The sequence below is a fragment of the Culex quinquefasciatus genome, chromosome 3 (genome assembly GCF_015732765.1).
Source record: "Culex quinquefasciatus strain JHB chromosome 3, VPISU_Cqui_1.0_pri_paternal, whole genome shotgun sequence".
Classification (NCBI taxonomy): domain Eukaryota; kingdom Metazoa; phylum Arthropoda; class Insecta; order Diptera; family Culicidae; genus Culex; species Culex quinquefasciatus.
Genome location: NC_051863.1, coordinates 103,699,724 through 103,718,338, shown reverse-complemented (window position 1 = coordinate 103,718,338; position 18,615 = coordinate 103,699,724). Strand labels below are relative to the sequence as shown.

The 18,615-nt window shown below is 36.1% G+C and overlaps 1 protein-coding gene across 1 annotated transcript in view; it reads right to left on the bottom strand.

Annotated features, from left to right (window-relative positions):
• The window catches only part of LOC6052802, a 106,559-nt gene that overhangs the window by 60,485 nt on the left and 27,459 nt on the right, over nt 1–18,615 (bottom strand). Inside the window, 7 exon segments of the mRNA XM_038262831.1 lie at nt 2,027–2,173; nt 3,023–3,151; nt 5,235–5,426; nt 6,519–6,881; nt 7,532–7,637; nt 8,062–8,170; nt 8,238–8,432. Of these exon segments, the coding sequence (XP_038118759.1) occupies nt 2,027–2,173; nt 3,023–3,151; nt 5,235–5,426; nt 6,519–6,881; nt 7,532–7,637; nt 8,062–8,170; nt 8,238–8,432 (1,241 nt within the window).

Genomic DNA, 18,615 nt, shown 5'->3' with positions numbered 1-18,615 from the left:
TGCCAGGGCGTTTTAGGGAGACAAATTTGTATTTTTCAGCATTTTTTTCAAAAATCACTCCCCAAAACGAAAAAATTTGCAGCCGAAACTAATGCATTCAGCTTACAAGAAATTTTACGGAGATAATTTTGCTTTTTTTAACATTCAATATATGCCCACGCAAAGCCGAGATATTTGAATTTTAGTGAACAAATAGTGACGAATTTTCAAAATTCTTAGTATATAAGCGTTTTTAGCACAAAACATTGGCTACTATGATTACAAACGGGAAGGCATGGATATTTTTATTTTGCTCGCTCAAAACGATATTTGTTAATAACATTTCATGAAAAAACATGAGATTTTTTCGCAATGTGACGTAAACGACATAGAGAGAATGCGTAACGTGATTTTCGAATGATTCCACTTTGTTTACATCTACAAAGTAGGAGGCTGTTCAAGCACTAGCATGACTTTGTTCTTACTGGTAAACGAGCTGTTTTATAATAGCATGTAATTGTGTGTGTTTTCAAGTTTCGATCGGTTAAAGGTTATTCTTTTTTACGGGTGACGAAGAACTGCGGTGAGATTGTCATTTTGCGATGTCGCAGATAAATTCCCTGGCCGATTTTGGAATCCTGCGGCTCTTCCTGGTCCAGCAAAAAAACATCGCTAGTTCTAGCGAAGCTGATCCAACAAACAGAGATGATTTTTACTAAACCAGTAGGATATTATAATTATTTAAAAGTATAAATCAGCTAAGGCTAACTGTTACGCTGAGTATAACATTTCATTTTTTAATTACTTATAATTTTGGTTATATCTTTCCACAGCCGGCTGTCTAAGATTGAATCATTTATGCTAAACTCAACACCAAATAACCGGGAATAGTCTCATCCGCATCATCCGATTGTTTGCCTTGATAATACATTATACATCACCCTATTAAACGAAATTTAATGATTATTGGGTCCCACCATGGACCGCAAGGAGTTCTGTCATAGGGGGATGGCGTCGCTATTTTTAGACCACGTTTTCCACTTTTTCTCCATCGAAACCGACTACTTTATCGACTTCATTTTGCTGGACGAGTTTGGACGCCGTCTATTTTTAGATGATGACTCAGCATTTTTCCACTCTTGCACTTTAACTTGCACTTAATGGCAGCACGATGTAACGCCACGTCCCTATTCTGAAATGGGTTGCGTTGGAAGCAGATCAAGGGCATATACAAAGTCTGATACAAATTAGCGGGTATTGATTTGGACCAAACACACACGCCTCGATACGATCTTCATAACAAACCGAGCAAAATCTACAAAAACTGCCTCTTGAAGTATTTTCCTTGAAGGTGCCTGCGAGGTAGGCTTCCCGATTCACCTTAAAAAAACTTTTTTTTTCGATTGACATTCGGCCTCTGCAGATATATTTGAAAACGATCTTGAAGAAGGCAATAATGTGTGTTTTTTTTTTTTTCGCAAAATCTCGATAACTTGTGACGATTGTCAGCAAACCTGTCCGCTTCACAACTTAATAAAAGCATGAATGTTCTAATAAAATCATACCTATCTGACTTACGATGGATACGAAAAGAACATCAAATTCAAAAAGTTAAAATACAAGGCTTACGAATTGTTTTTGAGATGAAAACCGAAAATTTGAGAGTTTTTCAAGCGATTTTTAACTGTTTCGCGTGCAAGTTTCTTTGACACCAACTGTTGAAAAACATTTATTTTCCAATGTTTAAAATTGGGAGTACCGACCCACCACACCATCGATAAATTATAATTGGATTCGTGATGAGAGACCAAAATTGACCAGCTGTGCGAATTGACAGAAAATGTCCTTATCAATATTCTGAAATTCCAAATTCTGTTATTCAATTAAGTTTCGTTTGTTCGTGTGTGGTAAGTTTCATGCAACAGTAAATAAGAAATAGAATCATTTAAACTACACAGAGAATTGAGTGTCTAGAACAACCAGCGAATGAGAAAAGCTAATGAATCTTTTCAGTAACTAGTTTATTTAAAATGTTTGTTCGTCTCACCTGTGCTCTAACGGCTGCGAGATGCACCTGTTTTGCTCGCAAGTCGAATTTTTTCATAGATATATCCTCCTGAATTTCGTTCGCTTTGTTATACAGCTGATTTTCTACTCCTTTAATTTGCGACCGAACTAAAGCATCTACTGAATCCTAGCAAAAAATCCAACAGAAAATAGAAACATAAACAATCATCAACAAACTCATCATAGGATGAGAAAATAAGTGCAGATTTGTAAAAAAAAGCATCACAAGTAATACTGTAACCGTAAGCGAGAGTCAATAGAATTGAAATTTCATGTTTAAATTTCAAGAAAAATTTAAATTTTTATATTAGTGATTCTGAAAACCTTGACTATGAGCTTGTGCTACGTGAATGTTGCCATCTATGTACTGTTTGCTACATATTTCTAGTGGATGTAATGCTGCTTAAGGATGCCTCTTAAGAAAGCAAGAACATTCTACATAAACCGGATTCTATTTCTGATGCTAAGAGGGAAAAAGTAATCAATAATTTCTATTTCACAGCACAGGAACATAATGATGGCTCTGTGGTGGGTGGCTTGCTTGTTAGAGAGATTTCATTATCAGCTCGCTACATTTTCTCGCAAAGGACAGTAATTTCAAGAGGGGCGAGATATCACTAATAGCAGCCACTTCCGGTACTAGAGTCTACCCTGGTACACTAACCAGGGTAGACATTCAAGAGGCTGTACTAATTAGAAGCAACAAATCATGTAATAAGGATTTTTTTAATTGTATCTTAAGATTTTCATGAGGTTTTCTGTCCTATTTAAGATTTTCTTTTAATTAGATTACCCTTTGAAATCCATATCAACTCTCGTTTACGGTACCACGTTACATGGCAAATCATAGTATATTTAAAAATCGATGATCCGAATACAAACAACATCAACATGCATGCATGATCAAATGATTAACCCAACATTAAATTGAAAAGTGACTTCAAAGCCAAATTAACATGAACAAACAATCACTTACTTGCAGTTGTTTGATTTGAATTTCCAATTCCTGTGATTCTCGTTTCAAGGCCTCCAGTGAAGGACGTACCTGGATTGACGCCCCGCTGTCCACAATGAGCTCATTTTTAAGCAGTGATGCGGATGAATCCTGTAATTATTTAAGAAAAAACATTAGTTATAAGGATGTGTTTTAAAACTTATTCGAAATATTAAGGTATCGCCAACTTTCAATTCTTTGATACTTTCCAAGGAAATAATCTGCGATACAAAAAAACTGTTGGTCTGTACTAATAATTTTGTTATCCATCTTTGTAGAGTTCCATAATAATGATAATCTTAACAAAATCTGTTTTAATGTTAAAGTTTTGTGTTCTTATGCTGTTTTGGCAAGATCAAACATTAAAATTTCAAAAAAGCTTGGTATTGTCCCCCTCTACGTACTTCAAACTCTACAGCAATTCCATTTAAAAAGAGCCTAAACCGAAAAAAAAAGTTCTCCGATCTAGCTCAAAATTTTTTGTGGGTTCCTTGGTCAAAATAATTCGACCCGTATTTTTTTTTATTTGGCCATTAGGGTGACCTGCATCGTGATAGGGTGGAAATTTTGGTCATTTTTAGCAAAAACCACTTTTTTCAAAAAATCATTTCTCCGCTTGATTTCATCCGCTTTTAGCTGTCTAAGACGCAAAAGAAAGGCGATTAGTTTGGCTATTTGGAAAATACGGTAAGAAGATTCAGAAATCTAGCTTAACATTTGAAAAAAGTCGTATAAAACTTAACATTCCAACAACCAAGGCTCCAAAAAAGTTGGAACGGTAACTTCAACTCAATAGTTCTCGGGCATAACTCAACCAATCAAGATGATTCTTCTTTCCAGTGATTTGTTAGGATGTCTAGATAATTCTAGAACTTTGCAGAACTTAATTTGATCAAATCTGTAATTTTGCGATTAAAAACATCATTCCAACTTTTTTTTCGCGTAAAAAAATTCGCCAAAATTCCGCGGATGCAGTTGTTTTAAAAAGGTGGAACGATGTTTTCGGTCGTAGAAATTACAGATTTGTTCAAATCAAGTTCTGCGAAATTTTAGGATCATGTAGACATTCTTACAAATCACTGGAAATAAGAATCGTCCCGATTGGTTGAGTAATGCCTGAGAACCAGCGAGTTGAAGTTACCGTTCCACCTTTTTTGGGAGGCTTGGGCGTCCGTGTAAGTTGGACATGCGTTGGGCGTTCCAGTGTTAAAATGGTGTTTTGACCGTGTCTGAACCAAAGAGCCTATGTCTGAAAATATTTTTATCGGATTCCTCAAAAAATTTCACACAATGAATAAAAAATTGCCGATGTCGAACAGTACGTTACCGAGATATGATTTTCTGAAAATAAAAACTGCGTTTTTCGACTCTCCACGCGCAAAAACAGTAAAATGACAAAAACGAGAAAAAAATCATTTTTTCACTAAAAATGCTATAACTTTAAAATTTTAGCGTTGATCTATACATGTTTGGTTAAGTTGTGCTTCCAATTACGAAATTTTTTATACCCAAAAATTTATAGAACATCGCTGAAATTTAAAAGTTACCGCAGTTTTAGTGAAAAAAGTTATTTTTTCTCGTTTCCGTAATTGTTCTGGTTTTGCGAGTGGCGTGTCGAAAAACGCAGTTTTTATTTTCAAAAAATCATATCCCGGAAACGTACGGTTCGACATCGCCAATTTTTTGTGATAAAAATATTTTCAGATATAGGCTGGTTCAGACACGGTCAAAACGCCATTTTAAGTTTTATACGACTTTTTCGAATGTTTAGCTTGATTTTTGAAACTTCTTACTATTTCTCCCAAATAGCCAAACTAATCACCTTTCTTTTGCATCTAAGACAGCTAAAAGCGAATGAAATGACGTTTTGTTTTTTTGAAAAAAGGGTTTTTTTGCGAAAAATGACGAAAATTGGCATTTTTGAACCATCCTAGCACGATGTAGGTCACCCTAATGGCGAAACAAAAAAATGCTGTCTGAATAAAAAACGTTTTAAATAAGTAAATTTGTGTTGGTGTCACGCTGGCTCTTGTGTCATAGTCATAGTCATAGTAGTCAACATAGCCTAACAAATAGTTTTGATCCTTTATGATTTTCTTCTGTTTAATTAAAAGGTCCACATTTCACAAAACTCCACGAAAAAAAATGTATGTTATTGAGGATGAGTTCGTTACAATTTGTATCTTTTTCTTACCAAAATATTAATTCCGTAATCTACAAAATCTTCCCCTTCTTCCGGCTGAGGTGGGGCAAAAGGCTTTTTAGGAATCTGTTGGGAGTTAGCAGGAACTGGTAGGCTACGAACAAAGTATCCTAGGTCCTGTGAGGGAGACACATTTTTGCACTGGTTTGCCAAGTTGTCATACCGTTTTGATTGTTCGAGCGCCTGTTAAAAAATTGGTTGGTGTTTATTGAAGTTGTTATTGTTGTAGCTTTATTAACAGTGAAAAGCTTAAGGTGTTACATACATGTAAATCGGCATAAATGTCAGAGGTCGGTTTGAGCACATAATTAAACTTTTTTCAAAATCTGTTTTCAGGGCATCAAAATACACATTTTCATCTATTAACAAAACAAATTTGAAGACATTTGGTTGTATCATTGCCGAGATATAGCTATTTGAAGTTGGCAGTTTCAGAAAACGGGTGCCACGATATCTCAACATTGCTTCGACCAAATCGGCTCAAAATTTTGGCGAAGACTCGTTAAACCGGTCCCGTGTGCATGACGAAGGCAGATTTTCAAAAAGTTTATTTAAAAAAAAAGATAAAAATATTTTTTCAGTTTTTCATATAAAAAATCGCCAGTTTTTGATTTTTGTATTTTTTGAAAATTCAAAATTTCAAAATCGGGCTTTGTCATGCACACCGGACATGTCTTGGGAGTCTTCACCCAAAATTTCAGCCAATTTGGTCTATCCCATCTCGAGATATCGTGGCACCCGTAAATCAACTTGGTGTTCAGAGAAAAACGCTCAGAAAGTTAGACAGTTGGCTTTGCGCATGGCAAAATTCTGAGCTTAAATCGTCTCTAACTCAGTTATATCATGAAATATCTCCATGAAACTTTCAGGAGTGATTGAAAATCATCTTTTAAGTGGATTTTATAAATTTTCTGTAATATGAATTTTTTTGATTTTCTACATGTATGTAACCCCTTAAGGAAAAATTTTGATTGTTTTTTAGATCTTTTACTGCCCATGTCTGCATAAATGTCCTATAATCACTATTGAACTAATGTTGTAGGTTGGTTCAAAATTCCAGTAACAAAACCGGAGGAAATACAGTTTATTCTCTTAAAAAAAATACAAGTATATGGGACATTTTTGCAAACAGGGGCAGTTTAGAGCATTATACTCAATCAACCATGAAAATTAACGTTCACCGATTACCTTAAGAATGTCATTGATAATGATGAGCTAACAAACATGACATGATGATAGATGATATGTAACTCGTTTTCAACAAAACATACTCACTTTAGCCGAAATTGATTCTGCCGTTTGCAACACCGCTTCCGAAACAATGGTGCATAAATCACTGTAAATTTCCTCCAATTCCTGCATGAGCTGCGGCAAAGTCTCGCAATGATATTCGTTCAACATTGCATTGGTGGCATGCAACTGCTGAACGTACGCGTTGTGGGAATCGATGTACTGTGTCAGTGTTTGCTGGGTCGGATTTTGACGGTGAGCAATGTACGCATCTTTGTAATCTATTCGGCATTTCGATAGTTTATCTTCAGTCTTTGAAATAATGGTATCGAATGATTCCCTGTGAGTGAAAACCTTTCTGCTCTGTACTTTCCGGTAGAAAGAACGTTCCAACAGGGGTCGAGCGATCTGAAAAAAATGAATTAATTTTATTTTTCATTATGATTTTTAGAATTATTTAATTATTTTTAAATTTATACTCGCAAACGTAATTTCTTATATTTCCAATTTACCGCAGTTTTGATGAAAATAATGTTGATTTTTCCCGTATTCGTCACGTTTTCGTTTTTATTCTGAAGAAATCTTATCTCGGAATCCTGTTAATATAACTTCACCATTTTTGATATGTAGTGTAGGTACAATTTCCCGAGGAATCCGATAACAATATTTCCAAACAAAGGTTTTTTAGTGCCGAGACCTTCAAAACAGCAGTTCAAGTTTTCATACGACCTTTTTGAAACTTTTTTTTCTTGAAAGCCTATCTTTAATTTTGGTCCAATAGAGTAGTGGCGTGGAGTAATGTTTTTATGAAAAATGTGGTTTTAGCGAAAATCAACGAAAACGGCAATTTTTTGAACCACCCTAACACAACGTAGGTCAAGATAATAGCCAAACAAAAAAGTACGGGTCTAATTATTACGGCTAAGGAACCCCCACAACAATGTTGAGCCCGATCGGACAACTTTTCTTTAGAACCATGCTTTTTCGTGAGGCTAACAAGAATGCAGACAACTAACGAATTCCACCTCCATTTATATTTACTACCAACGAGAATTTACCTGTCTGGAGAGAGCGCTGGCGACATCGATGGTTGCTTGGGAATCAGCTTCGATTTCTTGCATGAATGTTTCCCAAGCGAAGAATAAATTTGACTGGCATGCTGGTCTGAAATAGATGAACCCAAATTATTACAGGCAAATTTCGGGTACCATAAAATTACATCTAGTGTTTTTTGTTTGTATTCTATTTAAATTCTAATGGCGACATATGGGAACAGTGCCTCTAATGTTGGCATATCAGCACTTTGAATTTCAATTACAGCTCATAAAAAGTATCTTCAGCAGATATGGAGTGAGCAAGCAAGTTTGTATCAAAAGTTTAACAATAAAAGTTGTTTGAATAGTGAAAATTAGCAAATTGGATAGAGTTACGAGCTTGTGCTTAACATATATGAGAATTCCCCCTATATCTCTTTAAGGAGTTCAAAAAAGGAATTTGTATGCTATTCTACCGCAGATTCTAAATAATTGCACAATTGGGAACTGTCTTAAGATTTCATTCTGATTACTTATGATGCGTTCCAACTAACCTTTCCTTTCGCAGCTCGCCATTTCTTTTTCGGTAATTTGAGACAAGTAACTGTAGTGCTTCGGCATGTTGTTCGTAAAGTTGTGCTAGGGTTTCGGTGAAGTCGGAAACTGCAAAAAAAGCCGTTAGCGTCGATAAGTAAACACCATCCTTAATCTCCCAGTGTGCTTCGCTCACCTGTTTTAACTAATTTAAATGTGACAGTGTTGTGGGATTTCAGTGTCTCGTTGAAACCAGGATGACCTAAATCCTTCAATAAGCCTCCAGAAGAAGACATGCTTCCTCCTAGAGGCTGCAGCGATGCAGGGATATTATTCGGAGTTGTTCCCCCTCGTTTATTTCTAAATATGCTACGATGAGTTTTCAATGACTCTGCAAAAAGCAAATGAAATTGCCTGATTTAATTTGCGTGTAGTTTAACCAGTTTTTCAAAATCCAAAACATTCTAGTAAAGCGTTGAAAAGTAATTAGTAGTCAAATAATGTGTCTAAACATGTATTTTTCTTATTTATTCAGCAGTACAATTTAAGCTTCAGAGAAAAAAAAATGGTTGAAATCAATAGTAAAATCAGTATAAGTGTGATGTCACGAATCATAATTCAATGCCTCTGTGCTCTCTTATGCTAACTACACAGCAAAAACTACGATGAGCAATTCTCTACGAAATCGGTATTTTTTCTTCAATTTTATTTTTTGTATTTTTTAATTCGGCTGAAACTTTTTTGGTGGCTTCGGTATGCCCAAAGAAGCCATTTTGCATCATTGTCCATATAATTTTCCATACAAATTTGGCAGCTGTCCATTCAAACATGATGTATGAAAATTCAAAAATCTGTATCTTTTGAAGGATTTTTTTGATCGATTTGGTGTCTTCGGCAAAGTTGTAGGTGTGGATTGCTTTTTTTTTTGATACACGATAAAATTTTTTTTGGTGATTTTTAATTTCACTTTATGTCACTAAAACTTGATTTGCAAAAAAACACTATTTTCATTTTTTTATATGTTTTAGAAGACATAAAATGCCAACTTTTCAGAAATTTTCAGGTTGTGCAAAAAATCTTTGACCGAGTTATGAATTTTTGATTTTTTCAAATATATATTTATTTTTTTCAAAAAAAAAACTGAGAAAATCCTCTATATTTTGCTTTTTTGAACTTTGTTGAGATTATTACCATGCAAAGGTTTAAAAACAGGAAAATTGATGTTTTTTAAGTCCACCCAAACAACCCACCATTTTCTAATGTCGATATTTCAGCAACTAATGGTCCGATTTTCAATGTTTAAATATGAAACATTCGTGAAATTTTTCGATCTTTTCGAAAACAATATTTTCAAAAAAATTAAATCAAGACTAACATTTCAAAATGGCCAGACATTCAAAATTACGCCCTTTTAAAATGTTAGCCTTGGTTTAAAAATTTTGAAAATATTTTTTTCGAAAAGATCGGAAAATTTCACAAATAATTCATATTGTAACATCGAAAATCAAACCATTAGTTGCTGAGATATCACCATCAGAAAATGGTGTGTTGTTTGGGTGAGACTTAGAAAACATCATTTTTTCTGTTTTTAAACCTTCGCATGGCAATATCTTTATATAGAGAATTTTCTCAGCTTTTCAAACATATTTTTTTCAAAAGTGGGCAAACATGTGCACTAATTTTAAAAATGAAAAACTGCGTCTATTTTCAAAAAGTAACCTTAAAATGGATTTAACTTGAAAACGGTGCACTTTATCAATATTTCACTAGAGTACTTTTTGATTGTAAATTTGATTTAACATCGAAAATTGAAGTTGAAAAAATTTTGCGACCAATATTTAAATTTTTTGAAAAAAAAAAACAGTATTCATTCAAAAATTCGAAAACTCGGTCAAAGATTTTTTGCACAACCTGAAAATTTCAGAAAAGTTGGCATTTTATGTCCTCTAAAACATATCAAAAAATAAAAAAAAATAAAAATAGTGTTTTTTTGCAAATTAAATTTTAGTGACAAAAAGTGAAATTAAAAATCACCTATTTTTTTACCGTGTATCACTTTTTTCCGTGTAGTCCTTATCTATACCTACAACTTTGCCGAAGGCACCAAATCGATCAAAAGAATCCTTCACAAGATACAGATTTTTGATTTTTCATAAATCATTTCTGCATGGACAGCAGCCAAATTTGAATGTAAAATTATATGGACAAAATAATGATGCCAAATGGCTTCTTTGGGCATACCGAAGGCACTAAAAAAGTTTCAGCCGGATTGAAAAATACAAAAAACGAATGACCGAAATCTGAGAGAACTGCTCCGATGGTAAAATCGCATGTACATCACCTTTGTGAGCAAAAGCATGTCATATTGTATGAGAAAACGTGTACTCAAAAAGCACACCCAACTGGCAGTCGCTTGATAGTGATGCATGGCGGAATGAAAGTATATCAGAATCTGCATGAAATCTGTCCTCATGCATTTTTTTGCGTTATAGGGTTATGTCATTTTTGCCCGTTACCGACAATTATCGACATTACCAACGGCTTTTTGGTTGTATTTCACAAAAAAAAAACACTTAGCAGAACGAGAAATTGAACCTCCAACTTCTTGGTTATTGATCCGAAACGCTACCACCGCGCCATGGACGCTTGATGAAAAGTGAGTGAAAGAGCACCAACATATGCTTCTCTTTGGAGTGTTGCTCGGGACGGGCCAGCATTATATGTGTTGGTGAGAACTGCAGATCGCTGAAATTTTTACACGCGGGCAAAAATGATCTACGGGCTTGCTGCAAAAAAGTTATAAAATGTGACATTTTCTGCAACAAATCCAATGTTGTAGATTTTGAGATATAATTTTCCTTTGGGTGCATGTACGAACGAAAAGAAAATATATTGAATACCCCAAAAATAACAACAATCTGGTGATAGTCTTATCCAGATTTCCAAGTCCGCACTCAACAATTTCGGATATCTCACCGTCTTGTGATTGTTGGGTTTCAACGCCAATGTAGCAGTAGCTTTCCCGTACGTCGTACACTGTATTACTTGTATACGATGAATGGGGAACTTACATTGATATTGATCCAATTAGATATCCGAGAAGGTTGGGGCGCGGACTTGGTATGCTGGATATGACTCTCGTCGGATTGATGATATTTTTAGGGTTATTTTTTTCTTCCGTACATGCTTTTTGTGTACACGTTTCCTCATACAATATCGCATGCTTTTGCTCACAAAGGTGATGTGCATTCGCATGCAATTCTACACCGAATTTTGTACTGTGTAGATAGGAAAACCAGCAAGCTAAGAACACAGAGGCTTCGAAATGCAGTACCCTAGATCAATATTTACTGGTACTCAATAATATAGAACATGTGTCAGGACGAATTCTTAAAAAAAAAACCTCGAAAAATTGATTATCCTTCGATTTATTAGTATGATTCTGTTTTGTAGTATGATGCAAAAGTAAGAATTTAAAGAGCGATGACATGCATGTTAGCGGGCCTTGACAGTTAGCAAACCGATTCATCAAACTGTGGTATCCCTATGCTTCGAATAGTATAAAAAATACTTGTAGGTTAATGATGCGGAATGATTCAGAGTGATAATAAATTTTGGATTACCAAAGTTAAAAAAGTTCACAATATTATACTTAAAAAAGAAAATGTGAAAACATTGAGTTTCACACAAGGTTATGAGTACTGCGAGCTGAATTTAATAAAGACTGTGTAATTTAACCCCACGTTCTTCCCACGGTGTGTTTTTTAGAACAAACTAATGATAACATATCGGTATGTCTAATATTTGGCACCGTGAAAGAAGGGCTCTCTCCCAACATTTTGCGGGGTATACGGAAATATTTCGTCGGGGGGTCTAGAGCAACTTTTTTTTTTGAAGATTATTTTTGGATTTTATGGGATATTTGTTCAAATAAGTCACAGAAAATCAGTGCATTCACATATCACTCAAACTTCTTGTGAATATGCCTTAGACTGTCTGCAGCGCGAAGTTTTAAAATTGTTTCAAATTGCGAGCAGTTTTAAATTTTTAGAACTGGCGGAAATGAAAATAGAACACGATTCTCGCAACGCGCTGATCTAAATGTTGTTTTAAAAAATGCTTTTAATTGTGTGCGTATGATTATCAACACAGCATCATAGTGTGTGTGTAAGAAAACGTGGAAATCTCTATATATCTGATTTTTTTGAAACTGAGTTCTATTCCAGTTCCAAATCGTCTCATGTTCGAAACAAACTCGTCGAGCAGTTTTATTTCGGTTTCAAAATACTGCTCGAAAAATAAAACTGCTTTTCCGCGTTGCGGGTGGTCTGTTTCAGTTCTATTTGAAAAATGAAACAGCTAGAACAAAGTAGAGCCGCGTTGCAAGTAGTCTTAGGGGACTCTAACCAACTATATTTGACCCGGGTCATTCCATCTGAAGCGGAACAGCATTTGAAAATTACCCTCACCAATCCTGCTCAAATTTGGCAGGGCTGTTGGTACTATCAAAACATGCAAGAATCCTGATTTTCATCCAAATCGGATGACCCCCTCTTTTTTTGTGCCTCCCCAAAAAATCGACCTTTTGGTGATTTTTGAGCGAACCTCCTAGTTTCAAACGACGATAGCTCAGAAGCCACAAATCTTAGAAGGTCGGTCTTAGACTCAATTTTGAAGGAAATTGGACGTAGAATCCTTTTCCGAAATCAAAATTCAAATTAACTTATTTTTTCTACCTGTATTGCGAAATTGAAAACTTAAAATGGCCGTATCTCAAAACACCCCGACTTTTTTTTTATTTGACCTAACCATCCTATTCCCCGGCCAATTTTACATAAGAATCACTTATCGACAGAAATGAATATGTTTCGTTCCAGAGATATCGAACTTTAAAGTTTTGAGTATTTGAGATTACCTAAATTCGCTTCATTCGCCACATCTGCTAGATACACACAAGCGGGCTTTTCAAAAACTGCTCCCTGGTCATCTATTGGAATATGATTTCATATTGAATAATCTTTAGCAAATTGGGCAAAAATAAACTGTATAACACTGTAGAAAACTGGAGTTATATCGCGAATGTTTATCTGCTAAGAAAAAAAGGAGAGATGATTATCTGTGCTAACCCACAGAACAGAGCAATAACGACACACAGTACAGGGCGAATTGGATTCCGACGGAGCGAGCAGAAAAATTGATCATTCAATTCTCGGGTGAGTTTTCAAAAAGCCGTAAGAGCCACTGTGACCTCTGACACTAATTTTCGTTTTTCTCGAAAATGAAACAAAATTTCATTAATTTCAAGTATTGGGCACTTGAACGACGTGTAGATGAACAATCTCGAGCATTTTTGATATTGGTTTTTCGTAAGTAGGTCGAATACCGATGCAAAAAGGACTTTGTTTACCAATGGCTCTTACGGCTTTTTGAAAACTAATCCGAGAATTGATCTTGTGAAGTAACACTAAACAAAAAGTGCGTTGAGTAAAAAAATGAATTAAAATGAAGAAAATTTGTTGATACGTTGTATTCTCGTGGAAGACGATCACAAGGAGTAGGAAAAGGATTTCTGGAAAGTATAAAACTGAAAAAATGTAAGAAAATATTATGCACAGAGTTTGATCTGCTGCGAAGCGGTTAGTTCCCAAAATTTAGCTGCGATGGTTTCGACACCGTCCGAACAGTAAAGTTTTTTTTCTTCTATCATTTCGGATTTTTGGAACACAATACGGCCGCTGTCCAAACGTATAAGGTTTTTTTGTAATTAAATGTATCTTGAGCAAAGTCATCTATTAATCAAATGTATCTTGAGCATATTAATGACAAAGACCCTAGTGGCCTCGAGGTACTCTAAAACGGTTAGCAAAACGTAATAAGCGGTACATAAAATATAACCCAATAAATATCCCTTGAACAAAAAATAGATTGATCAAGGTATTAGCTATTTGAAAATTGTGTAAAATAATAAATTGAATTGATCAGCTCCCAGAACTACAAGTAGTAATAACTGAACAGCGCGCTTGTGTGCTTCTAGCAGATGCGGCGAATGAAGCGAATGTAGGTAATCTCAAATACTCAAAACTTTAAAATTCGATATCTCTGGAATGAAACATATTCATTTCTGTCGATAAGTGATTCTTATGTAAAATTAGCCGGGGAATACGATGGTTAGGTCAAATAAAAAAAAACTTGGGGTGTTTTGAGATACGTCCATTCAAGTTTTCAATTGCGCAATACAGGTAGAAAAAATAAGTTAATCAAAATTTTGATCTCGGAAATGGATTTAACGTCCAATTTCCTTCAGAATCGAGTCTAAGACCGACCTTCTAAGATTTGTGGTTTCTGAGCTATCGCCGTTTAAAATTAGGAGGTTTGCTCAAAAATCACCAAAAAGTCGATTTTTTGGGGAGGTAAAAAAAGGAGGGGTGGTCCGATTGCATGTTTTGAAATTCTTGCATGTTTTGATAGTTTCAACAGCCTTGCCAAATTTGAGCAGGATTGGAGAGGTTAATTTTCAAATTTGAACTTTTTCGTGCACAGTTCAGATGGAATGACCCACCCATATTTGACCTCCACCGAAAAAAATCCAACCAAATATACCAGATTTCTAGCTTTCTTTGTAATTACTCCAAAATCCAAGCTGGAAACCCCGATACGAACGAAAATAATTATTTTCTTTGTACAATTTGTCATGAAAATACAGCAACACATTGCCCGGATACGAATTTGAGCATTAAACTATGCAAAACATGGATTATTTAATAAATAAGCTGTTTATTACCCAATAGGTTCCAAAAATTATTTTTTTGCAATTCCGTCGTAAAATTACGTACTTTTCCTGTCATTCTTGAACGACGAAATAGCCTACTTTTCTGTACCAAAAATAACAACACTTTTCAAAATAAATGCTGAAAAGTTCTACTTTTCAGCACTGAAATGGGTGCTGAAAAGTTGAACTTTTCAGCACTTGTTTCGAAAAGTAACACTTTTCAACATTTTTTTTATTTAAACGATTTATTGACAAAATACATGAAAATTTGACTTAAAAAGGGTGTTTTTCGGAATTGCAAAAAATGTTGTATGGAACTCGTTGCAAAACTTGATTTTTTCAGCACTCTTCGTATTTATCCAACTCGGTGAACCTCGTTGGATAAATGTACGACTCGTTCTGAAAAAATCTTCTTTTTGCAACTTGTTGCATAAACTACTATTTCAATCCTCTGGCACACAACAATTTAACACGTTAAAACATTTTGGAATCAATCACATTGTAGACAACCGTTTTCTGAACAATTCCATAAAAAAGTATCAGTTTTGGTTCAATATAAGCAGAGATATGCCCAATTTCCTGAAATAAATAGTGCCTTTCTCCAAAACTTATTAATTTAATTACACAGAAAAAAATAATGTAAATTTGGAAGCTTTAATTTTGGAAGGTTGAATATTACCTCTTTTATGATGTAATTTTACCTCAATTTAGACTGAAAAAGTGACATTACACCAGAAAAGTGGTAAAATTACACATTTCCAGAGGTAAAATTACACCTTTTTCTGACCTAAAAGATGTACCCCTTCCCAGATGTAATATTACCATGATTTTTTTTTCTGAGTACCTTTCACATGATGGGCATTGCCTACTGAATTTTGTAATGAATGCTATAGAATAATTTACATTATTTTTGTCAAAACCTTTTTATAACTTTTATGTTTCATTAAAATATTATCATCATAAAAAATATCTTAGTAGGCACACAGTAAAAAATAATGTAAATTTGGAAGCTACCTCTTTTATGATGTAATTTTACCTCAATTTAGTCTGAAAAAGTGACATTACAGCAGAAAAGTGGTAAAATTACGCATTTCCAGAGGTCTGACATAAAAGATGTACCCCTTCCCAGATGTAATACTGCCATGATTTTTTGTTCTATGCAGTGCCCATCATGTGAAAAGTAATCAAATTAAGACATTTTGGAGAAATGCACTATTTATTTCAGGAAATTGGGCATTTCTCTGCTTATATTGAACCAAACCTGATACTTTTTTATGGAACTTGTTCAGAAAACTGCTTTCTACAAAGTGATTGATTCTAAAATGTTTTAAAATGTAATGGTGTTATGTGGCAGAGGATTGAAATAGTAGTTTATGTAACAAGTTGCAAAATGATGATTTTTTCAGCACGAGTCGTAAATTTATCCAACCGTTCACCGAGATGGATAAATACGAAGAGCTGAAAAACAAGTTTGCAACGAGTTCCATACAACATTTTTGCAATTCGAAAAACACCCATTGAGTGAAATTTTAAGTAAAATTTTCATGTATTTTGTCAATAAATCGTTTAAATAAAAAATGTTGAAAAGTGTTACTTTTGAACAAGTGCTGAAAGTTCAACTTTTCAGCACCCATTTCAGTGTTGCTATTCGATTCTGTTATTTTTGGTACAGAAAAGTAGGCTTTTTCGTCGTTCAATAATGACAGCAAAAGTAAGTAAGTTTCACGACGAAATTGTAAAAACTACTATTTCGGAACCTATTGGGTAATAAACAGCCAAATAAATAATCCATGTTTTGCATTTTTTAATGATCAAATTTGTATCTGGGCAATGAATTGCTGTTATTTCATGACTAATTTTACAAAGAAAAGATATACTTTCGGTCGTATCGGGGTTTCCAGCTTGGATTTTGGGGTAATTTAAAAAAAAAAAGCTAGAAATCTGATATATTTGGTTCGAATTTTGACAAAGAACTTTGTCCTAAGGTTTCTATACGTGGTGTCAATCCAAAATTTTCGCGAAACGAAAACGTTACGTGACGAATTCCCCTCTCGGCAAATTTCCCCTCTTTTTGGTGCACGCTGGTTGGATGAACGAACGTTTCCCAATCAGTCGACCGAGAGACGTAGATTGATGTATCTAAAATCTCCCCCACTCCACCTCATAATTTTCGGATCGTCGACGAGCCAACAAAACTCGGCTCGGTCGGTCCCGAAAATTCATTCTATTGCTGGACGACGACGAGGACACATCAGAAGCAGATGGCCTGGTGGCCCGGTAGCAGACGGCCTGGAGGTCCGGGAGCAGATGGCTTGGAGGCAAGGACCAGCTAAGACATGCCGGTCGCGTGAGTCGATCATTGGAACTGGCCACCACCTGGAGTGGCCGGAGGCCCCGCGGATGTTCCGATGGGGGGACATTTGCCGGACCGTAAGAGTTGGTGTAATATGGGTACCAAACTTTATGGTTTTTGATACCGGACATGAAATTCGACATTTTGGCAGTAGCGGCCACAATCCGGAGTGGCCGGAGGCCCCGGGGATGTTCCGATAAGGGAACATTTGCGGAACCATAAGAGTTGGGGCAATATGGGTATCAAACTTTAGGGATTTTGATACTGGACATGAAATTTGACATTTTGGCAGTAGTGGCCACCACCTGGAGTGTCCGGAGGCCCCGGGGATGTTCCGATGGGGGGACATTTGCCGGACCGTAAGAGTTGGGGCAATATGGGTATCAAACTTTATGGTTTTTGATACTGGGCATGAAATTTTACATTTCGGCAGTAGTGGCCACAATCCGGAGTGGCCGGAGGCCCCGCGGATGTTCCGATGGGGGGACATTTGCCGGACCGTAAGAGTTGGGGCAATATGGGTATCAAACTTTATGGTATTTGATACTGAACATGAAATTTGACATTTCGGCAGTAGTGGCCACAATCTGGAGTGTCCGGAGGCCCCGCAGATGTTCCGATGGGGGGACATTTTCTGGACCGTAAGAGTTGGGGCAATATGGGTATCAAACTTTATGGTTTTTGATACTGGACATGAAATTTGTCATTTTGGCAGTAGTGGCCACTACCTGGAGTGTCCGGAGGCCCCGGGGATGTTCCGATGGGGGGACATTTGCCGGACCGTAAGAGTTGGGGCAATATGGGTATCAAACTTTATGGTTTTTGATACTGGGCATGAAATTTTACATTTCGGCAGTAGTAGTAGGCAGTAGGCAGTAGTGGCCACAATCCGGAGTGGCCGGAGGCCCCGCGGATGTTCCGATGGGGGGACATTTGCCGGACCGTAAGAGTTGGGGCAATATGGGTATCAAACTTTATGGTATTTGATACTGAACATGAAATTTGACATTTTGGCAGTAGTGGCCACAATCCGGAGTGGCCGGAGACCCCGCGGATGTTCCGATGGGGGGACATTTGCCGAACCGTAAGAGTTGGGGGAATATGGGTATCAAACTTTAAGGATTTTGATACTGGACATTAAATTTGATATTTCGGCAGTAGTGGCCACAATCCGGAGTGGCCGGAGGCCCCGCGGATGTTCCGATGGGGGGACATTTGCTGGACCGTAAGAGTTGGGGCAATATGGGTATCAAACCTAATGGTTTTTGACACCGGACATGAAATTTGACATTTTGGCAGTAGTGGCCACAATCCGGAGTGGCCGGAGGCCCCGGGGATGTTCCGATGAGGGGACATTTGCCGGACCGTAAGAGTTGGGGCAATATGGGTATCAAACTTAATGATTTTTGATACTGGACATAAAAAGTTGCATTTGGCCATTATCTGAAATTA